Here is a 24697-nt window from a genome sequence, read left to right as displayed (position 1 = left end):
GCTGGAAGAGTGTTGTTTTAATGGAATTTCATACCGCATGCTGAATAAAAGAAAAATACCTCAGCAAATTTCTCTTTAGTTCGATCATGGCCTTAATCGATTTAAATTAATCAAAAATGGCTGTTTACATGGTAGATTCTTAATCAGAGTATTGTCTTAATTGTATTAAAATTGAATTATTGGTGTCCATGTAAACGCACTCAATGTGTTCAAGATCACTAGAAAGCTACAGGCAGGTGTGTTTGATTGCAATTGGAGCAAAACTCAGCAGGATAGTGGCCCTCTAAGACTGAAGTAGTCCATCCCTAATCTAGAGGTCATTGAGAATGATAGGAAAAAGAGAAAATGAAATGACCAGGGGTTGCCTTGTTGATGTAAGAGGTCAGATGAGAATGGCTAGACTGGTATAAGCTGATAGAAAGGCAACAATAACTCAAATAGCTATTAGTTACAAGCCAGGTCTGTCTGAAGGAGCATTTCTGAACACACGACACATCCAACCTTTAAGCAGATGAGCAGCAGAGGAATGAGAAGAGCAAACCAGTGGCATTCCTGTCAGATAACAACAACAAACTGAGGCAAAAATTGACAATGGGTCTAGAAAACTGGACGGTTTAAGACTGGTTGCCTGGTCTAAAACGTGTTGATTGGTAGATGGTAGAGACAGAATTGTCAGTTTCTTGGCAAGTTTTGGACCCCTTTATACTGTTTGAGCATTGTGTTTACTTCACAGTCAACTTGACTATTGTTGTTGATTCTGTCCATCTCTTTTGACCTCAGTGAATCTTTTAATGGCTACCTCCAGCAGGTTAACACACCATGTCACAAAGCTCAAATCATCTCAAACTGGCTTCTTAGACATGACGGTGAGTTCATAAAACTCAATTTCCACATTCATCACATCTCAGTCTAATAGGGCACCTTTGTGATGTGGTACAATAGGAGATTCACATCACAGTTTTGCAGCCACCCAATCTGCTGCAACTATGTGATGCTTTCACATCAATGTTGACCAAAATGTCAGAGGAATGTTTTCAGCATATTATGGAATCTATGCCGTTTCAGAAATTCAAACCATTGTAAAATCTAGGTACTAGCAAGGTGTATCTTATAAAGTGAGCTGATTGTATCTTATATAGCTGGTGAGTGAATAAGACCAGCTACACCACTTATTTCAAAATAACTGAGCCAGATTGCTTTGAAAGCAAATCTTACAAAGATAATTTCAGCTTTGAGACATATTGTTGATGAAATAGCAGCAAATATCATTCATTCATTCATTCATTCATCTTCATATCATATATTTTACACAATGGATGTCCTTCCAGCTGCAACCCAGTACTGGAAAAAAATCCATACACACTCATACACTACGGTCAATTAGTTTATTCAATTCACCTACAGCATATGTTTTTGGACTGTGGGGGAAACCGGAGCTCCCGGATACAAACACAGAAATGCCAACTGGCCCAGCCAGGACTCAAACCACCAACCTTCTTCCTGAGAGGTGACAGTGCTGTCCACTGAGCCACCGTGTCGCCCCTTAGTATACCTTTACAACAAAATTTGGGTAAACACTATTACCCTTTTTCTAGTCCTAAATCGGTTCTTTATCTTTCGACACCAAAAGCACCAGCTCCGAACCAGGAAACGTGGTTCTTTAGTAGCACCGAAAAATTGCTGGGCTAGAAGTAAGAAGAGCTTGCATCAGCAGCTGAGGTTGTGGTCAGTACCGATCAGCCCTACATGCAGACTATGAAAGGTTTTTTGGGCCTGTCAAGTTACAGAAGGCCACCAACCCATTACCCTCACTCTTTACTTAGGGTGTACCCACATTAGGTAAAGTTGCCTTGAACTGTGCCGAAGCGTGCTTGTCACTCTCCCCCGATGGCCTGCACTCACACTGCATTTTACCTTCCGAGCCGGAGCACGCTTATGTCATCGATGATGCGACTGTTCAGTTTAACAAGAAGAGAAGCACTCTCGCTCAGCATAGTAGAGATTGCTTTAGTTATATTGATTTAGTCATTTGGGATGCAGTGACACACAGTCAAATTTTGCCGAACAAATCCACAACTTTTGATGCTCCTAAATTATCATAAAAGTCATCGTGCTGCATGTTTTAGGAGGTTTGCTGAAGGTGAAGTAAGGGGTTTGCAAACTATGACAGTTCACATTCATCAAAAGTAAGAATGATTAATAAATCCATATGAAACAGTCCCTTAATAGGGATGTCATGTCGTCAGTTTCGGGCTCGCTTTGCACTCATACTACAAGCGCACCGCGCCAAAGCCCAACCGCATTGCACTTTGGCACACCTCTTCCAACTGGGCCAGAGCCAGCCAACTCACACATGTCAAATGAACCGGGAAATGTGCCCGGGCACTGTTGGGTAGGGATGGCTGACGTGAAACTGATGTTTCAACACAGTGTCGAGATCCCGAAGCGCAAGTGTTTCAAAATACTGCACCGAAGCATGATCTGAAACACCCAGGTCACGTGACTAAAGCGATTCAAAGCATCAATCAGTTCAGAAGTATTTTGAGACCTGGAGAATCTGTGTTTGCCTGACAGGATCAGGAAAGCTTCTGTCTCATATGGTCTAGTGGACTGTCCATGTGCACGTTGTTACTGTGCTTTAAATGACTTTTGGGTTCGAATCTCAACTTGTACAAATATTCCAAAATCATGATTTTTTTTGTATTTTAATCATGTTTCTGTTTTATGATGTAGTCTAGATAGGATACAGCTGCGGATTTGCCATCAATTTAGCATTATTTTTGTAACACTGTAAAACAATAATTAATATTTTTACAGTACTGTGATGGTTGGGTTTAGGTTTTGGGTGGAAGTTAATAAAATACAATGGGAAATTTAATGAATAATATAAATAATTCTTGATTACTTCTGGCCACAACTGTGTCTGATCTAGCAACAACCCTGTTTTGTGACCTAACCAAGATATATATTTTTCACAAAGTGTTTATTCGGATGTCAGACCAATGTTGAAAAAAAACGATACAAGAACAAAGCATTTCAAACTGATATTAAGGTATTTCAAAATAGCTATATCAGCCTGGACTCAAACCCACTTTCCCCGCTTGATAGTCAGGAACCCTAACCACTCCACTAAATCACTCAAAGGTTCATTTTCTACAAAGGGGGGTTTAATACCTCAATTTGCTCAACTGTTCTTTGCTGAAGCTGTTCCAGTGCGATACATAAAAAATGACCACTAGGTGTCACCGTAGAGTGGGGTTTCAAAACGTTTCGAAGCTTCGACACATTTGCTTCGACTGTTTCAATGTTTCATGAAGCCTCGCCCTTGCCCACTACTACTGTTCAGATAGCATAGTGTGAGTGCACCTTTAAAGATCACCACCCATCACAAACAACCTTCCCAACCTCCCACCTACCAGCTCTTCACATACCAATCGCACTACCCCCCTCCCCGTTTTTCACTTACAGAGTAGAACATTGCACTCAACTTTACTTAGGGCCCCGTAGATACTAGGATTGCCTTTGGATGGGGTTACTATTACCAATGAGATGAATACAGTTCTGAATATATTTAATTTAGATTTATATTTTCCTAACACCCTGCCACATCAGCCCATTCAAATGTCATCACTAGATTGAATTGGTGTTATCAGTGGTTATCAACTGATAGATATGGGCCAGAAGGGGCCTTCTGTGCCTACTGGTAGGCTCAGAGGGCTGTTATCATCCATCCACATGGTCAATCAGCTATAGATCACATATGGCTGTGGCCGGAAGTTAACAAGTATTATTTATATTATTTATTAAATTTCCCAATAATTGTATTTTATAAGGGTGATGCAGTGCCACAGTGGGTAGTGCTGTCGCCTCACAGCAAGAAGGTCGCTGGTTCGAGCCTCAGCTGGGTCATTTGGCATTTCTGTGTGGAGTTTGCATGTTCTCCCTGCGTTCTCGTGGGTTTCCTCCGGGTGCTCCGGTTTCCCCCACAGTCGGTGAATTGGGTAGGCTAAATTTTCCGTAGTGTATGAGTGTAAATGAGTGTGTATGGATGTTTCCCAGAGATGGGTTGCAGCTGGAAGGGTATTTGCTGCGTAAAACATATGCTAGATAAGTTGGCGGTTCATTCCGCTGTGGCAACCCCGGATTAATAAAGGGACTAAGCCGAAAAGAAAATGAAAGAATGAATGAATGAATGTATTTTATAAACGTCTACCACTACCCTAAACCCAACCGTCACATCTGGATCTGGACCTGGATCTGGAGTCTTCTCTATTAGTATTAATTATTAGTATTAGTATAGCCGAGTAACCATGTGGATGGATGATAACAGCCTTCCGAGTCTACCAGTAGGTACAGAAGGCCCCTACTGGCCCATATCTATCAGCTGATAACCACTAATAATGCCCATTCAATCAAGTGATAACATCGAAATGGGTGCCCACATTGGGGAATGAGCAAATCATCCTAAAATGCACAACATACATCGTACAAATGAAATGAATTAACAACTAAATCAAAAAGTTCTGAGGCCATGGTGCTCCACTGGAAAAAGGGGGTTTGCCATCTCCAGGTTGGAGGAAGGTCCTTACCCAGGTGGAGGAATTCAAGTATCTTGGAGTTTTGTTCACGAGTGAGGGAAGGATGAAGCGTGACATTATGGTTAATAAGGAGCTAAGACGAAAGGCAAAGCTCTCGATTTACCTGTGAATCTACGTTCCTACTCTCACCTATGGTCATGAGCTTTGGGTCATGACCGAAAGGACAAGATCTCGGATACAAGCGGCCGAAATGAGTTTCATTCACAGGGTGGCAGGGCGCACCCTTATGGATAGGGTGAGGAGCTCTGACACCCGGGAGGAGCTCGGAGTAGAGCCGCTGCTCCTCCACATTGAGAGAAGTCAGCTGAGGTGGCTCGGGCATCTACTTCGGATGCCTCCTGGATGCCTACCTAGGGAGGTGTTCCAGGCATGTCCCACCAGGAGGAGGCCTCGGGGAAGACCCAGGATATGCTGGAGAGACTATGTCTCTCAGCTGGCCTGGGAACGCCTCGAGATCCCCCCGGAGAAGCTGGAGGAAGTTTCTGGGGAGAGGAAAGTCTGGGGTTCTCACCTAAGACTGCTGCCCCTGCGACCCGGCCCCAGAAAAGCAGTAGAAAATGAATTAAATGAATGAGGATCAAAAAGTTATGTATTGCTGTGAGATGCTTTGGCATGAACACATCGATTGTAATCTCCGTCTATTTACAAACTAAGGTGCACTGCATGAATACATTGGATTTGCAATGTATAGATATTGATGTCGGTTTGCAAAGTTATTAACAATAATAGCAACAGATTGTTGATGTTGCATATGTATTTGGAACTTTTATGTATTTTGTATGAGACATATGCAGTGACATTTGCAGAACTGGCTCTACAGGCTCTACAGTGCCTCTATCTGTAGATGGCAGAAAAGCAAGCAGTTCTTTGAAGGCATGCCAGATGAACCAGCTCTGAACCAAAAAATGTATTGACTACAAACTAGCACATGCTTTGTGATTTGATGAAAAGGTTTTGAGGTTACCTGTTTTCACAATAGGTGACCTGCAGATCCATGTTGACTCGGAAAACAAACATGTGGCTTTCCATGCGCACCTCATTGAGCGTGGAGGGCGGAAGAGTGTGAGCCAGAGCGACCAATCCCATTGGCCTATGTAAGGCCCTGGAGGAGCTGGGCACCAGAGCTGGCCGACAGCGAATCCGACCTGTCACATGAATCACCTGATAAGGAATTAAATGAGCAGCTCAGTTTATGCAATCTTTCAATAATGAACAAATAGTAATTAGTTATACTTATTAGTTACATATTTTCCACAATATAATACCATTTCTTGTTACAACTTTAGTATTCAGTATCTCTTGTTAAACTGGTTATGGCTTGCAAGTTTACAATAAAAGTTGTTTATAGTGAATGAATGCTACAACAATTAATATTCATTCATTTTCTTTTCGGCTTAGTCCCTTTATTAATCTGGGGTTACCACAGCGAAACAAACCGCCATCTTATCCAGCATATGTTTTACACAGCGGATGCCCTTCCAGCTGCAACCCATCTCTGGGAAACATCCATACACACTCAATTTTGTAAATTATTTATAAACATCCATACACACTCATACACTACGGACAATTTAGCTTACCCAATTCATCTATACCACATGTCTTTGGACTGTGGAGGAAACCGGAGCACCCGGTGGAAGCCCACGCGAACGCAGGGAAAACATGCAAACTCTACACAGAAGCACCAACTGACCCAGCCAAGGCTCGAACCAGCGACCTTCTTGCTGTGAGGCGACAACACTACCTACTGTGCCACTACGTCGCCCAAAAATTAATATATTCATACTTATTCGTCTCTCATACAGTGTTTTATTCATAAAGGATCATGATAGGAACTACAATTTTGTAAATTATTTATTTAATTAACAGCATTTTACATGATTTCTTTAACACTGACTGGTCAGTTTTGAATATATTTTCAACATGTGAACAAAGAAAACAATTTCATGTAAGGTAAGCCATTTTTAACACGAAGGACTCACTTTATAGCCCGAGGATTTAACGTGGAGGCCACGTTTAGTGAGGGTGGATTTCATCCGGATGAAGAAGCCACGTTCCGACAACTCTCTGACTGGAGAACAAGGACTGTGTGGTGCTACAAGAGTAAACATGGTCTGTTAAAATTCTCGATTCTGATTGTCTGAAAGGTGTGAAATATTTTTAATGCACAGGTAGAACCAGCAAGTTTTGATCACAGTTTGAAATAAATGTGTTCATTGTGTCTGTCTGTCTGTATTTTTTTTTTTTTTTGCAGTCTTAAAATTACTTGATGTGTGTGTGTCTGTGTGTATAGACATAACCTATTATATATACTGTCATTTTTCTTGCATTAATTTTATTATTGAGAGGAAAGCACCTAGCACATACTCATGTTCAACTAAACATCGCTCTCAGCAGCATGTGAGGTGTTATCATCACATCAATGCAAAGATATTTAGAGTAACTTTTACCTATAATCAAACATTTAAAAAGAGTGGGGCGTCATCACTGGCTGCAGTTCACTTTAGTGCTACCGATGTCGCTTATACCCAAAGGTTTCTGATTTCTACATACGGTAGAGCTAATTTCAAAGCTGGATTGCCTTGGAACAACCTTTCTGACAGGCCCGTAACCAACCTGATGAAAGGGGTGGTTCTTTTTTCTCAAAAAAAACAAAAAAAACAAACACTTTTTGCAGTTATTTGCCTCATTTTCTATTTAATTAAGATATTTAAATACTTAATTTAGGTGAAATTTTAAGCAGTATTTTTAGCTGGATTTGCTTGTCGGATGGTCATCACGACCACACTTTTTGATGTACCAAAAATATTTCCTAAATATTTAGAATAAAGAAATATGACAGATATTTATTTTTTTAAAACAAATTTATAACGTGATAAATCATAAAAAAAAAAAGTTTGGCCAGCACTTTCCTCAGTCAGAATTTATCTATTTGAATAATAATAATAATAATAATAATAATAATAATAATAATAATAATAATAACAATAATAATAATAATGAGCTTCACAATTTTTCTAGCCTCACTTGTAAAAGTGCTTCACACTTTTTTATTGGTTAAATTTTCTTTCAAGCATAAGGTTCAAAATTTAGAATAAAAGTCACTTGTCAAATATTTTCTCTATTTAAAAGCAATACGGTAGCAAAAGATGACCTAGCTTATGTCAGATGTTTTCTTGAACAGCTGAATGTTGGACTGAAAAATAGTTGTTTGCAATGCATTGGCCAAAACTGATTGGTCTGCGTGAAGGGTTATTTTTACTATTTATGATGGCATCGCAGTCAGTGAAGGGTGTGTCCTCCAAACCACCTGAACCCCGACCAACCCCCCCGGCTACGAGCCTGTTTGATGATATTAAATGGTTGTACCTGTATGTTTGGTCGCTGCCCCAGATATTTTTTTTTTTCAAAACAAATAACATTAAAGATATATCTTTTAAAATTATTCACAGATTTTATGCAGTTAAACAATTTTTACAGAAATTCAAAAATGACATTGACGTCTCTTGCTCTTTTTGTGAGACTGTGAGATGTCCCTTTGTTAAATCTTTCTGGTCTAATGTGAAAACTTGAACTGTCGAAAAAGTTTGGGTTGATTTTTCTTTAAGCTATAGACATATTATTTTGGGGTTTTAAAATAAAGATAAAGTTTTAGTATAAACCTAATATTATTTATTGGAAAGGTTTTTATACATGAGTGTAAATATACTAAATGTAAGCCAAATTTTGTATTTTTTAAATGAGAATTGGATCTGAACTTGAATACCATTTTAGAGTCTCATAACAAGAAAGCAATTAAAACTTCTAAAATATGCTTTATTTAATATTCTCCATTAATTTGTGTTATTTTTTTCATGTGCCCTCTCTTTCCCCTTTTTTACATTTTTATTTTATTATTTTATTGTCTTTTTTTCTTTCTCACCATCTTTCGTTTTGCCATTCCTTTGTAATACTTCTTTACAATTTGTCATTCACTTTTTGTGCAATAATTTATATTTACATTGTTTGTATTATACTTATTCTACTGTATTTCATTGTAATTACCTGTTATTGCCATAAAAAAGGAAAAAAAATGTCAGTATTTTAAATTTTGGCAAATTGTATATAAATTCATATGATTATACATTTGTATGTTCTTTTGCCTTTTTTGTTTGTATGTTTGTATGTTTTATGTTCTATGGCTTGTACATAATCATATAGACTCATATAAATCAATCATATAAAATATGAAACATTTACATTTTATCATTTGCATTTACGTCAAATGTGCAAGAAACTGCTTGGCTTCGTTTTAAATGTGTCCACTTGTGTTTAAAAAAAGTCCTATTTTAGTTTTTCAGACCGTTTTCTATTCTCTCTGACCCTCGGAATTAAACGAGCAGTTTTTGCTGCTATGCCTTAAGCCCTACATGCAAATCACCTCTTGACAATGAGAAACTGCACTTTCCTGCAGAGCGGCTGGTGTTTTACCTGGGATCAGCACAAGATCTGACAAGTTTTTGATGGAGTGTTATTGATGAGAAACAATTAAAAATGTTGGCTGCATAGTTGCGTTTCAGGTTTCAGAAGTCTTTCATATCAAAGGATTGAGAGAAAATAAAGATAATATTTTAGTTACAGCTTACAATTTATATGGCAATATACAGTTGAGGTCAGAATTATTAGCCCCCCCTGATTTATTAGCCCCCTTGTTTATTTTTTTCCCAATTTCTGTTTAATGGAGAGAAGATTTTTTTCAACACATTTCTAAACATAATAGTTTTAATAACTCATCTCTAATAACTGATTTATTTTATCTGTGCCATGATGACAGTAAATAATATTTTACTAGATATTTTTCAAAACACTTCTATACAGCTTAAAGTGACATTTAAAGGCTTAACTAGGTTAATTTGGTTTGGGTTGGGTGGGAATGGGGCTAATAATTCTGACTTCAACTGTAGACTGAATTTTCAATCATACTTGTAATAATAGCATACTTATACAGTACATGTACTGTAAGTATGAGGGATCAATATGAAAGGTTTAGAGAAACAAGGGAGTAACAAGCACCAGTTTAATTTACTGTCCACAAACATTAACACTATGGTAAACAAGGGGCTAACCACAGTATGTACAAAAATACATTAAACGATACATTTGTGACCCTGGACCACAAAACCACTTTTGAATCGCATGGGTGTGTCTGTGGGAATTCCCGACACCACATTGTATGCGTCAAAATGCTACATTTTTATGTTTTGCCAAAAATCATTAGCACATTATTGTCATGTTCCATGACTACATTTAATAAATGCATTACCATAAATATACCCAAATTCATTCATTCATTCATTTTCTTTTCAGCTTAGTCCCTTTATTAATCTGGGGTCACCACAGCGTAATGAACTGCCAACTTATCCAACATGTGTTTTACACAGCGGGTGCCCTTCCAGCTGCAACCCATCACTGGGAAACACCCATACACTTTCAATCACACTGCAGACATTTTAGCCTACCCAATTAACCTAAAGCGCATGTCTTTGGACTTGTGGGGGAAACTGGAGCACCCACAAGAAAACCCACGCAAACACATGGAGAACATGCAAACTCCACACAGAAATGCCAACTCACCCAGTCGAGGCTCGAACCAGCGACCTTCTTGCTGTTAGGCGAGAGCGCTACCCACTGCGCCACTGTGCTGTTCTTCTCTCATTTATTCTCTCATTATTTAGATACCGTAGATATATCAAACTTATTTTTTGATTAGTAATATGCTTTGCCACCTTTAAAGATGATTTTCTCAGTATTTAGATTTTTCAACCTGCAGATTCTAGATTTTCTAACAGTTGTATTTTGATTAAATATTGTCCTATCCTAACAAACCATACATCAGTGAAAATCATCTTTATTTAGGTATTAGATAATACATTTAAAAAATCCTCTTGTGACGAGTGTGGTTATGATCCAGGGTGACTATACTCTACTTTGTTGTTATAAAACATAATTATACAGTACTACGTATAATACGCACTAATACGCACTGGGATACAAGCATTGTGTTCTGCCATATTACACTTTGTTTTGTGTTGTTTTGAGTTAAAAAAACGAATCTATATGAGGTATTTATTTTACTCATTACCTTCAACACTGAGTTCAAAACTCTTTTCAAAAGAGTAGAATTAACTTTTAGTCAATTTTGAGTTAACTACACTTGTTTCATTTGATAAAGTTTTTACAGTGTAGGAATTGGTAACTGAACTAAAGTATTACCAAAATGTGTCATTTTTAATTAATTTAACTTCGAGGCATAAAATATTGTTTACTTTTGATATGGAATGTTTTGTGTATTCATACTATTTGCCTAAAGTAAATGTTTTAGAAAGGATTAATATTTAGTTAAAAAAAAAAAGCTGTTGATGCATGGTGTCCACTGTAATGGACATGTATGTAACTTCTTCAAAATACAATATTAAAAAGAAAAATAAGAAGGAAGAAAGAAAGATTTGTATCATATTTTCACATCGTCCCCCTTATATGTACATGTACATACTAAGGGTACATTTTTGTCATTAAGTCAAGTTTGGAAGTTTGAGTTAAGAATCGCTGACCTTTTTTCAGGAATGAGATTTATATAGACTTTTCCAGAAATAAAAGACTTATTACGGTCAAGTGTGGCCCACAGTTTGTTTTCTTATTCACAACTTTTAATAAAAAATGAAACATCAGACACAAATGCTTTCCTTCTCAAAAATATATACTCTTAGCACATTAGGTTGATGTTTAATTTTGTTTTACATTTTGGAGATTAATATATATTTAAATGTATATCATGTACTTTATATATATTTATGCATATCATGTACTTTATTATCAATGTACTTTATGTTCAACAAAACGGTAATTTTATAAGATATAGTGGGTTGCATAGTATTTAACTATATTATGAACTGTATTTTATTGTCAGTTGACAGTTATGCAGTATTTTACTGTATTTTAAAGTTGCATGTGGTAAATATTCTTTTGGCACCATTACAAAAAGTATTCACATTGAAATACAGTAAAAAACAATTTTTAAAAAACATAAAACTTCATAGGATATACAACAGTTTACTATTTGAACTGTTTTTCAGTAATAAAGTTATTGTCTAACGACTAAAATACTGTATATGTTACAGTAAAGATATACAAGACTGTAAACACAAGCACAGCAAGATAAATGATACTGTATATACACTGTTAGCAATTTCCTGTAGAATCTACAGTAACTTACTGGCAGCAGTTTGACAGTAGCTTACTGTAGGTCAATTACAGCAAAAATACTGTAATTTTATTTACAGCACCATTTATCTTGCTGTACATGTGTTTATGGATTTTTATTTTTACTATAAAATGTTCATAATTCAACTTTAAATTACAGTAACATACTGCATAACTGTCCAACAGTAAAATACAGTTCATAATAGAGTTAAATACTGTGTAATTTACAAAAATTGTATTAAATCACTTTTTACAGTAAATGTCTGGCAAACTGCTGTCGGTAAGTTACTGTAAATTATGCAGGAAATCGTTAACACTCGAGTGTAGACAATTATTACCAAAAAAGATGCTGTAAAGGCATTTCAACTTTCTAATTTGCAGGCTGTAATTTAGTAGTGAATAAATCTGGATCTCAGAAGAAGTTCATGTTACCTGGTTCTGGAGTGCCAGCCAGTGAGGACGTGGATGCAGAGCTTGAAGCACTTTCATGAGATGTCTGACAGCCGGCCTCTGCCCGCAGGTGTGGCCTGATGCCCAGACGCTCCGCCATCTCCACATGATCCGCAGGGTGGATGTAATCGAACACACTGCTGCCAGTCAACTCCACCTGAGCATCCAAACACACACAAACAAATGTGCGGATCAATGCCTTCATTTAAGAAACATGACACAGATCACAACATATTGCTTAACAACCAATGAGAAACCTTGAAAAACACAAGATCGTCCATTGCTATTGGTATATTTGTAATGCGCAGATGTACACACATATTGCTAAAGTCGTGCACTGAGGGAAGCAAACATCAAAGAGATAAAAGCAAAGCTACACATGAAACATTAATTCTAGAGTATCATGACCTACACTGAATATTCTACCTGCTGCATTTTACAAAGCTATAAGAATCTCAAAACAGGTGAGCTTCATGAAACATACACACCGAGCAGACTTCACAATGTTACATTAATAAATAATGAACTACAAATTGGTCTGAAAGGAACAGTGAAAACAAAAATAAACTATTCAGTCATTTGCTCAGCCACATGCCATTCAAATGTAGGATTTTACTTTGGAAACACTTTGTAGGTTATTTTAATTGTATTTAACTCCTGGATGTATTTCATCCTTTATATTAAATTCTTTAAATAAACATGAAACTGACAGAAATAAAAAACAGCCGATGGAGTATACACTAACTAGCGCATTATTTAGTCACAAGATGGCGCCAAACTGTCAAAAAATGCTAAATATATAGAAACTAAACCAGTTGAATAGAGAATAGACTAACCTACACATTCTATACACAAGATGAAGCTAAACAGTGACAACGAGACAACAAGACAAAACAAGACAAGCAGATAAATATGAATGTGGAAGTAATGGCCCGTTTCCTCTGAGTGGTATGGTACGGTTCGATTCGGAACGCTTTTATGGCTGTTTTCACTGTCAAAATGTACCTAAAAGTGAAATGTAGTGTACTTCTTTTTGGTACCCTTTGTAAAGGGTACCTAGCACAACAAAAGGGTACCAAAAGGGGAGCTAGATGCGCAGCTGAACACTATTGATTTACAGAGTTACGTCACTTGCTTGAGCAACAAGCCAGAATGAAAGAACCCACCATTTTTAAAAACACAGCAGAGACATTACACCGTAATAATATATACATACAATAACGAGCCATGGTCGACTAAAGCTAAAACAAACCTTGTGATCGTCTTGATGAACAGCCACAAAGCCAAGAAGAACAGCAGAATCTACCCTGTGCCCTGTAGTTTTTTACAAGGCCATCTAAAGCGTTAGTGGTTTTGCTTTTTCGCATGCAGTCGCCACGCATCTATATTTTAAATACCAAAGCTGATGATAAAAGCGTGCGCGTGATTATTAAAGTGCTTCTGACATCCGATCCTTTCAGAAACGAACAAACGCAAGACTGACGTGCGAAAAAACAAAGAAGAAGCCGGAAAAAAACAAAGGAGCAAATGATTCTTTCAGCAACCTAAAAGATGAACAAACTGACATGTTAAATTATTATCATCACCTTTTGGACCATCGAGAACTCGAAATGACAGAATTACTTTCTAACAAAAGGTTACATGTGCTAGTGAAGAATAAAGATACAGATGGGCGGTTTGCACTGACTGGGCTATATGTTGCATGTTGTTTTTGAACCCAAATAAGGACAAAATGTTATATAATGTTATATAATGTACATAATAGAATGACACATACATATATTAGTGCTGGGCCGTTATCGGTGTTAACGTGCTGCGTTAACGCGAGACTCATATCGCGCGATAAAAAAAATATCGCCGTTAATCTATTCTCAAAGTTGGGCTGGGAGCTATGTATACCTGACTGGTGAGCCGTCTGACAAACAAGTGCCCTTCTGAATCAAATCAGCAGGATGCCTGACTTTAACTGCAGTTCGGCAGTTTCACTTTAATTCATGAACATTTCATTCATACGCCGTGACAAACTGGGGTATTAGACGCAAATATGGAGCAAGGACTGGTGAGAGTGTTATGGAATTTAATAACGCTCGCCAAACGGAAAGAAAAAAACGCTACGGTTACTAAAGTAACCCTTCGTTCCCCGAGGGGGGGAACGGAAATGCTATGTGGAAACTTCCACTATGGGGATTTCGTCAGAATCCAATCATCTGAAAGAGTATAAAAACGGGCCAATGAAATGCCAATGAGTTGGCAGCGTCAGCGTGCACAGCTGGCGTCAATGACAATCAGTCATGCTATAAAGACGCAGCCAGTGCCATGCTCGACATCCTTTTCTAGCTGAAGAGACTTTCACGCTCAACAGCTAAGGGACAATCGTTGTGGCGAAGGAACATAGCATTTCCGTTCCCCCCCTCGGGGAACGAAGGGTTACTTTAGTAACCGTAGCGTTCCCCTTCGGATGGGGAACTCCAATGCTATGTGGAAACTTCCACTATGGGGAAATCTATGGAAAACGCCACAACGAAAGAACCTTACTGCGCCCCTGGCGAAGGGTGTGCCACGCAGTAGAGCAAGCGCACCTACAACACCCCGAGACACAGTCTTCCAACGTGTCCCCTGGCCCTCACTTACCTGTTCAGAAACGGTTATATTTTTCGGGGAGTCGCAATAACCCTGTAAAAAGGTTTTGATACGACAGTACGTTGGGAAAGCGTTCAGTCCCGATAGGGAGGACGCTGCGGAGCTCACCTGCTACCCAGAGGGGAGACCTGGTGACAATCTATGGACCAGCCCAGAGATGGGGGGGTCCTAGCATAAGGATGGTTAGCGGGGAGGGAAGACACGAGCCTGCCCTAGAAGGGGGGACTATACCGTGGCTGTGTGAACGTATGGGATCGCCAGCGGGGATCACACATAGCAGGCACCTATACCCAGAACGCGGGCTGACCAGCGGGCATGCCGACAACGTAACGGGCCAACACCTGACTCCTCCGCTGAGTCAGGTGCTGGGGGCCTCGGAGGAACTCTGCAAGGTTCGCCAAAGAAATGGGGAACTAAACTGACAAAGCTGAAAAAGCGCACGTATCTCCGGGTTAGGGAGAGTGGCGCAGCAAGCGTGTTTCGACACCTCAACCGAATCGTTTCCTCAATCACCAAGGGTTGCCTAATACCCTTGAGGAAACCGGCTCCACTCGCAGATTGTAACCTTGCAAATGTATTGGGTGTCACCCAACCCGTAGCTCTACAAATGTCTGTCAGAGAGGCGCCGCGTGCTAACGCCCAGGAGGATGCGATGCTCCGTAATGGAGTGCGCTCTCACCCCCGGGGGACACGGCTCACCCTGGCCCAAAGGCGAGGGAGATGGCATCCACTACCCAGTGGGCCAACCTCTGTTTAGATACGGCACTTCCCATCTGCCGACCACTGTAATGGACAAAGAGCTGGTCAGAGGATCTAAGGCTCTGAGTGTGGTCCCCATATATTCGCAAAGCGCGAACAGGACACAACAATGAAAGGGCTGGGTCTGCCTCCTCCGCGGGCAGCGCTTGCAGGCTCACTACCTGATTGTTAAACGGCGTGGTAGGAACCTTGGGCACATAGCCGGGCCGGGGTCTCAGGACAACGTGAGAGTAGGCCGGCCCGAATTCTAGGCACGAGTCACTGACCGAAAATGCCTCCAGGTACCTAACCCTCTTAACCGATGCCAACACGACCAGCAGAGCTGTCTTCAAGGACAGAAATCTCAAGGATACTGAGTCGAGTGGTTCGAAGGGATCCCCACGTAGGCTCGTAGCACTACCGCGAGATCTCAAGAGGGTATGAGAGGGGGGCGGGGGAAAACATCCGCCTCGCACCTCTGAGGAACTGGATGATGAGGTTATGCCTCCCCACGGTGCCGCCATCCACGCATCATGATGAGCGGAGATGGTGGCCACGTAAACCCTCAGTGTGGAGCGCGACAGCCTTCGCTCCACCTGTCCTGAAGGAAAGAAAGCACAACACTGATCTGGCAAGATCGGGGGTCTTCTCGGCGAGAAGCGCACCACTCAGTGAATAGACTCCACTCCAGGGCGTAGGCATGCCTCGTAGAGGGTGCACTAGCCTGAGTGATGGTATTAACCACCGCCACCGGTAGGTTACCTAAGTCTTCCTCGTCGCGTCTTATGGACCCCACGTGGAGGTTCCACAGAACTAAGCGAGGGTGCCAGATGGTGCCCTGTCCCTGAGAGAGTAGGTCCTCTCTCAAAGGGACTCGCCAGGGGGGGCGTCGCGAGGAGGGAGAGTTCTGATATCCAGGTCCGGTTGGGCCAGGGGCGCAACTAGCAAGACCTGCCCCTCGTCCTCCCTGACCTTGCACAGAAACTGCGCGAGTAGGCTCACTGGGGGGAGTGCATACTTACGCATGACTCGGGGTGGAGTCGCCATTCTCCCGGGGAAGGAGCTGCCGTGAGAGCCTGTTGGCCGCACGGTTGAGCCCATCCGGGGTGTGAATAGCAAGCAGCGACTTCAGCCGCGTATGACTCCAGAGGAGCAGACGGCGAGCGAGCTGAGACATGCAGCGGGAGCGTATACCCCCCATCCGGATGGAATACGCTACCGCGGCCATGCTGTCCGTCCTGACCAGCACGTGTTGCCCCCTCAGCACCGGTAAAAAGCGGCGCAGAGCGAGAAACACTGCCAACAGCTCTAGGCAGTTGATATGCCAATGCAGCTGGGTTCCCCTCCACAGGTCCGCAGCAGCATGCCCGCTACACACGGCCCCCCCACCCCATACTGGAGGCATCTGCCGAAACGACAGCCTGCCTGGACGCCTGACCTAGGGGCACACTGGCCCGTAGGAAGGAGCGGTCCTTTCCAGGGGGTGCGGGTGCGGTGACACAGCGCAGTGACAGTCACTCGGTGTGGGCCCGCGTACCATGCGCGTCTGGGGACCCGATCGTGAAGCCAATGCTGTAGTGGTCTCATATGGAGCAATCCGAGCGGCGTGGCCGCGGCTACGGATGCCATATGCCCCAGGAGCCTCTGAAATAATTTCAGGGGGACCACTTTTTTTCCTGTCGAACTCTCTCAGACAGTTCAGCATTACCTCGGCGCGCTCTCGTGAGAGGCGCGCCTCCATAGTGATCGAGTCCAGCTCCAACCCGAGAAAGGAGATGCTCTGCACGGGGGCGAGCTTGCTCTTTTCTCGGTTGACCTGAAACCCCAACGGGCGGAGGTGCCGGAGCACCTTGTCTCTGTGCATAATCAATTGCTCCCGAGAGTGGGCTAAAATCAGCCAGTCATCGAAATAATTGAGCGTGCGGATGCCGGCGAGCCGAAGGGGCGCGAGGGCACCCCCCGCGAGCTTGGTGAAAACTCGCGGAGACAGAGAGAGCCCGAAGGGGAGGACCGTGTATTGCCACGCTCGACCTTCAAACGCAAACCGCAGAAACTGCCGGTGGCGTGGAAGTGTGGAGATATGAAAATACGCGTCCTTCAGATCTATTGCTGCAAACCAATCCTGAGGACGAACGCATCGCGTGATGCGCATCTGCGTAAGCATTCCGAAGCGCAGCCTGTGAAGGCAGCGGTTCAAAATGTGCAGATATAGGATTAGCCATAGCCCACCGCTTTTTTTTTTTTTTTTTTTTGGGGCACGATGAAGTGCGGGCTGTAAAACCCGCGCTCCATCTCGGCTGGAGGGCCGGCTCGATTGCATCCTTCGCCAGGAGGACAGCAATCTCCTCTCGCAAGACAGGGGCGGACGCAGGACTGACCCTGGTCGCCCGTGAACCTGGGAGGCCGTTTAGCGAACTGAATCGCATAGCCGAGTCTGGTCGTATGGATGAGCCATTGCGATGGGCTGGCCCGCGCTAACCAGGCAGGCAGAGCCCCCGCAAATGGTCCCACCCGCACGATCGCTGACGTGCCAGCGGCGGGGCAGCGTGGAGTGAGTGGGCTCATCCGGGGAGCGCTGGGGTCCCACAGGAGAGCAGGAGAGGAGATGTTCTCGTCTCGCACTCAAACTCCAGGAGAGGGGCTGGGAGTGGAGAGAAAGGAGACCGTTCTCTCGTGCTCCATGAGCCATTGGCGAAATGCACCGATCCTGCGAGCTGGAAGGCATAGCGTCCCAGACTGGCAGTGTTCGGGCTGTCACATCCGGAGGAGGGGAAAAGTGCTCTTTCACTGAGGATTTTGATGGCGTTTTTTTTTTTTTTTTTTACGCCTTTAAATAACGTGCCCCGCCCTCCAGCGGGGAAAGAGCAAATTCCCTCCTCCCCAGATGGCCCGCCTCAGGGACGCTTCACGGTCCGTTTTACCGAACTTAGCGGCGCCCTGGGCGGGGGACGCTGGTTGCCGGCGCGATGCTCGGCGCAGCCGCGTGGCCGGAGGCGCAGGCGGGGGCGGCGAAGCAAAGCTGCGGGCGGGCGTCCTCGGCGAAAAAGCAGTGGATGTGGATGGCTCGGCGGGGGGGAGCGGTCATACAATCCCGCCGATAGAGACCTCGCCCATCGCCTCCGACTGCTCTATCACCGGCGTGAATTCCTGGGCGAATTCACCGCCAGTGTCGCCGAACAGGCCAGCCTGGGATATGGGTGAGTTAAGAAAGCGAACTTTGTCAACGTCACGCACATCACCAGGTTTAGCCTGAGGTGGCATTCCTGGATCACGGATGTGATCATCGTCCTTCCCAGGGCACACACAGCCGACTTTTTTTTTTTTTTTTTTTTTTTTTGTAAGAGCATAGTCGGTTGCGGTGCGGAGCGCATGCTCAGTCCTGGGTCAGAACCATCCTCGCGCAGCCGGGCCAGCGCCTGCGCTTGGTAGCGCTGGTAGGTGGCCATAGCGTGCATGGTGAGGGGGAAGGCGCACGCAGCACACTGCGTGAGCCTACTGTGCCCATCCAGGAAGAAGGGGATGGGGAGGCTTAGAAGGTCTCGCCTTCATCCTCCACATCACACCCCTCTAATCGGTCCGGCCGCGGAGCTGGGGGATAAACCATCTCCAGAGCCACGGCCGAAGCAGCCTGGGGAAGCACAGCCGCAAAGTCTGCTTCTGGATTCGACGCCGCGCTCAAAGTCCCGGAGGGAGCGAGCGGGTTCGAATCCTCGTCAGACCTTGACAGCCCAACCTCCAAGGATGGTGAGGATGGAAGCGCACGCAGATCGGGCAGAAAAAAGTGCCCTCAGGACAGCGTGAGCTTACTGTGCACTTCCGGGAAGAAGGGGACGGGAGGCTTTGAAGGTCTTGCCTCCTTATATCCTCCACATACACCCATCTAGTCGGTCCGGCCGCGGGGCTGGGGGATAAACCATCACCAGACCCACGGCCGAAGCAGCCCGAGAAAGCACGGCCATCACGTCTGCTTTTTAGATGCTAACGCCGCGCTCTCCTCCCCGGAGGGAGGGAGCGAGCGGGCTCGCATCCTCATCAGACAATGACAGCCCATCCTCCGATGCAGCGATGGACATCTGACCCCCGGTGTCATCAGGTGAGAGAGCGACCATCCAAGGACGGAGCGCTTCTCTTCACCTGAAGCTTGGATGGAGCGCGTGGAGGAGCGAGAGGTCCACGGCCCGGGGGCGGCGGATTTACTCTCACTGAAACCCTCAGATCTGCCCGAGTGCCAACCGCAGTGCGGGGGACAACTGGGGTGGGTGGCTCTTTTTCAAGAGCGAGCCGCGATCTTAACTGCGCAACAGACATGACATCAGTGATGGCATGCACTGCCCGCGAGCACCGCATTAACATGCTGGACCCCCAGACATGAAACGCTGTGCTCGTGCCCATCATCCGGGGATAGGAAACCACCGCATCCAGAAACGCACGGTCGGAGTGACGTCTTGAAAAAGACGCGCTGCACGACCGTGTTGCTCTTTTAGGAAAGCTTTTTTCCTATATACAAACCGCTCTTGGAGGACCGGACCCAAAGGACGCCAGGCAAGGGAGAAATACCCAGCTCGACCATCTGCCACTGCGTATACGCGCTCTGGACCGGGAGAAGCTGCTTCTCGATCTCTCTCTGTAGACACAGGTTGGAGATACCCTCAAAGACTCTCTCAGAAGCTTCGTGAAAGGCTCTGAAAGCGAAAGGATGTCGAGCATGGCACTGGCTGCGTCTTTATAGCATGACTGATTGTCATTGACGCCAGCTGTGCACGCTGACGCTGCCAACTCATTGGCATTTCATTGGCCCGTTTTTATACTCTTTCAGATGATTGGATTCTGACGAAATCCCCATAGTGGAAGTTTCCACATAGCATTGGAGTTCCCCATCCGAAGGGGAACTTCCACATTTAGCAGTGTGTGTGGTTTGTGTGTGGTTCTTTACTGACAGCCGCCTGTGTCTTGGATCTTGTCGGAAAATATGGCAAAAAGTCCTACACAGCAGTAATAGTTTGATTGCAGTGTTTACTTCAGTAATTCCACTAATATATACATCCTCCACATGTCTTAATTCCATTTCTGTTCAGTTTTGACTTTAGTCGCATTAAGGTAATCAAAAATCGCTGTTTACATGGTAACTCTTAATCAGAGTATTGTTTTAATCATATTAAAATCGTATTATTGTTGCCCATGTAAACATACTCAATGTTTGACACCGTCAGGGTTGTGTGAACTTGGCATTGAGAAGCAGCATTTTCTGTATGTACGTACTTCAAAAGCAAGTATGAACGTATGTAGGCCTACAGTTCAACATTCATGTTTAACTGAATAAACAGTTAGTAAACACAAGTACATCTTACTGAACATCATTTATTTTCATCACCAATTATCATAGTAGAACAGTTTCTCAAGCAGTTTGTGATGCATTTTGGAAATAGGAGATGAGCCCCTGGGCTAATGCGCCACCTGTCTCGAGAAACTCGTTCTCAAAGATTTATTATTTAGGTAGCACACATATTCTGAATGCTTTCGGCAGAATTCAAATGAGCCATCTTAATCTAGATTAATTTCGAAATTAATCTAGATTAATGTAGATTAATTTTTTTTTATCTATGCCCACCTATAATATATATATATATATATACACACACACACACACACACACACACACACACACACACACACACACACACACACACACACACACACACACACAATTGAAGTCAAAATTATTAGCTCCCTGAATTATTTTTTATTATTATTATTGAGTTATTTAACGGAGGGAAATTTTTTTCAACACATTTCTATACATAATAGTTTTATTAACTCATCTCTGAAAACTAATTTATTTTATCTTTGCCATGATGACAATAAATAATATTTTACTAGATATTTTTCAAGACACTTCTATACAGCTTAAAGTGACATTTAAAGGCTTAACTAGGTTAATTAGGTTGACTAGGCAGGTTAGGGTAATTAGGCAAGGTATTGTATAATGATGGTTTGTTCTGTAGACTATCGAAAAAAAAAAAATAGCTTAAATGGGCTAATAATTTTGACCTTAAAATGGTTTTGAAAAAATTAAAAACTGCTTTTATTCTAGCTGAAATAAAACTGCTTTGGACTTTCTACAGAATAAAAAAAATCAGACATACTGTGAAAATTTTCTTGCTCTGAAATATAAAAAAAATAAATAAAATCAAAGGGGGGCTAATAACTCTGACTTCAACTGTATATATATAAACTCCCTTTTTATGTATGAGTGAGAAATTGGTGAGAAATTTCCATTGCTGTGTCTTTAGATCTATAAAAGAAAATTAATCTGTGAGGGTCAGATCTCATTCTACACTATCTTGATAAAAGGCTGGTTTCTTCTCAAACCTTGTCTGTGGGACAGAGCCATTTATTATGGGATTAGATCCATTTACGGAGGGATTTTAAAGGATTTTCCGCTGGCCGTCAAGGACACTAATGTGTGTGTGTGCAGGCCAGGTTGCATGCAAACTGAGAGAAGAGCAGAAAGGAGAGGGATCGGCAGTGGAGTAAAGAGCGGGGCTGTGTAATTGGGGATCAGTTGAGGGATGAATTGTGAAGAGACCGGGGTTTTAAGCCTGTGTCGGCTAATTGAGAGGTAAAGGTGGAGGTAAATCCAGCAGACAGGTGGTCTGGCTCGGAGATCTTAATCTGGTCCACAATGCCTCAGAGAGAGCCTTGTTTAGCTTGTTGGAGTAGAGCTGATGGGATCGCACATGTTTGGAAGGGAAATACACCAAAGATGCATGAACGGTCGTAAGGAAAATCTCAGGTAAAAGGATCCACTGGAGGACACTTAGATTGGGAATGGACAATGGAAAGGAAAGAAAAGTGAAAAGTTGGAGATCAAAATTCTCTCTATTTCATTCTAAAATTAAATCTACAATTTCCAAATAATTTTGAGGTATTTTCTTGAAGTTAATTAACAGAAATAAAAGCAGATTTTAAAGCATAAATATTAGTTATATCCTGAAGTACAGTAAAACATTTAATTGAAAAATAAAAAAGTACTTATCAAAATTAGAAAATACTTCAGTTATGAAAGCAAGTTTAATTTATTTGGGTTAAATGGGAAAAATTAGGATCATCGTGAAACTATGGAGAGACTGAACCACAAGTGTGAAATCAATTAAGTGTAATTGGTGGGGTTTTCTCTTGGAGCTTGGCCTCTTATGAAGGTTTGTGACAGAGTGAAGCAAATGTTTATCAGAAGCTACATGATTCCTTGCATTTATTGTTCATTCATACAGCAGTTTTCATGTAGAACAAAAATCCCTGTAATACAGCAAAACATGTAAAGTAGGTCCTTGAAAAAAATAATGAAATGGCCTAAATAGAGTCCTGAACTAAACCTGAGTGAAAATCACTGGAAAATCCATGGTGGCAAAGATATTGCCAGGATTGTCAAGTACTTACTTATGACTGACTGTAAATATGTAATACACAAACACATGATTTTTAGGTCTTATAGTTCAACACCTAAATAGCCAATATTCAATAACAAAAATAGTTTTCTGTTTTTAGTTGAAATTATTGACATTTAATGCACTCTTTGACTTAAAATTCAGCAATGTTTCCACACAATACCTCCAAAAATTGTCATAAAAATGTCTGAAATATGTTTATCTGCACAGTGCCTTGCATCGTGTTTTAAGGAGTCTCTGTCAAGTTCCAACAGTTAAACTCTGAGGAGCATCTCCAGAGGCCTGTTTTCTTGCACTTCATCTTGCTGTATTTGAACACAAGAACACGTCTTGTGTGAACGACTCTTTATTCATTCCGTGCTGCTGTTTTCAGTATGTCTGCTGTCCTGTTGTACTGCCTGTGTCAGAAGCATTCACACAGGACACCCTCTTGCATTTGAAATTAGCTGGATGCAGAGAAACAGAATAAAATAGGTGTATCCAGACCTTATAAGTTTTGATATATTTACTTTTACGCAGTAGTGCTAAACACTCTAAATATTAAGGTTTCTTACCTTTAGTGGTTCCATGATGAACTTTTAACATGTAAAATTACTTAGAACTTCCACAAAAAGTGCTTTATAGAGGAAAATCATTCTTTAGATGATTAAAATATTCTTTACACCAAGAAATAATAGGTTTTTAAATAATTGGTGCCTGAAAGTGTATGGAAATGCTTCATCTGTGAAATGCATACAAATTATTGTAACAAAGTATTGTGCAGCAGAAAAAAACTGATTTTATATGCTTATGCAGTTGAAGTCAGAATTAATAGCCCCCCTGAATTATTAGCCCCACTGTTTATTTTTTTCCCCAATTTCTCCCAAGGGAGAGAAGATTTTTTCAACACATTTCTGAACATAATAGTTTTAATAACTCATTTCTAATGACTGATTTATTTTATCTTTGCCATGATGACAGTAAATAATATTTTACTAGATTTTTTTCATGACACTTCTATACAGCTTAAATATTTAAAAAAGAAAAAGAAAAATTTAAAGGGGGCTAATAATTCTGACTATAACTATCTATTCACTACCATTCAAAGGTTCATTCATGTGTGAGAAAAATAAATTCACAGTAAAACATGCTGGGTTCCTCACAATCGATTTGTGTTGGGATAACATGAAGGAATTAAGTGAACTCGTTTTTACAAATTTAAGTGGATTGAACAAAACAATTAAGTTGTGTTGAAAATTCTGCTTATTTCAGCTTATTCAAAGCAAATGTCTTTTTTAAAAGTGTTTTTAGAAATCTTAGAAGAAACTTCAGAAGATCAGCATACTGTACAGCTGAAGAAACAACTCATTAGCCCAACTGAACCGGTTGGGACTCGAACCAGCGACTGTTATGAAGCGGACAGGAGACAGAGGTAAGGAAACGTTAGGGTGTTTATTAAATGACAACAAGGAGCACATGAAGGATAGCCAGGAGGATCAGGAATGATGTTGGGGTCTTTTCCTCCGTGGCTGGGTAACAGGAATACACGAGGATGGACAGCACACACCAGATACAGCTGACAGAGGATGACACAGACTTGGAAGGACT

The 24697-nt window shown here is 42.1% G+C and overlaps 1 protein-coding gene across 1 annotated transcript in view; it reads right to left on the bottom strand.

Moving 5' to 3' along the window:
* The window catches only part of npas1 (neuronal PAS domain protein 1), a 97876-nt gene that overhangs the window by 5795 nt on the left and 67384 nt on the right, over positions 1-24697 (bottom strand). Inside the window, exons 6-8 of the mRNA XM_056474103.1 lie at positions 12270-12444; positions 6581-6693; positions 5563-5759 (exon numbers count right to left, since the gene is read on the bottom strand). Coding sequence (XP_056330078.1) covers positions 5563-5759; positions 6581-6693; positions 12270-12444 — 485 coding nt within the window. The remainder of the gene's footprint in view (positions 1-5562; positions 5760-6580; positions 6694-12269; positions 12445-24697) is intronic.

The sequence above is a fragment of the Danio aesculapii genome, chromosome 15 (genome assembly GCF_903798145.1).
Source record: "Danio aesculapii chromosome 15, fDanAes4.1, whole genome shotgun sequence".
In the NCBI taxonomy this organism is placed as follows: domain Eukaryota; kingdom Metazoa; phylum Chordata; class Actinopteri; order Cypriniformes; family Danionidae; genus Danio; species Danio aesculapii.
This window is presented reverse-complemented; position numbering and strand designations above follow the sequence as displayed.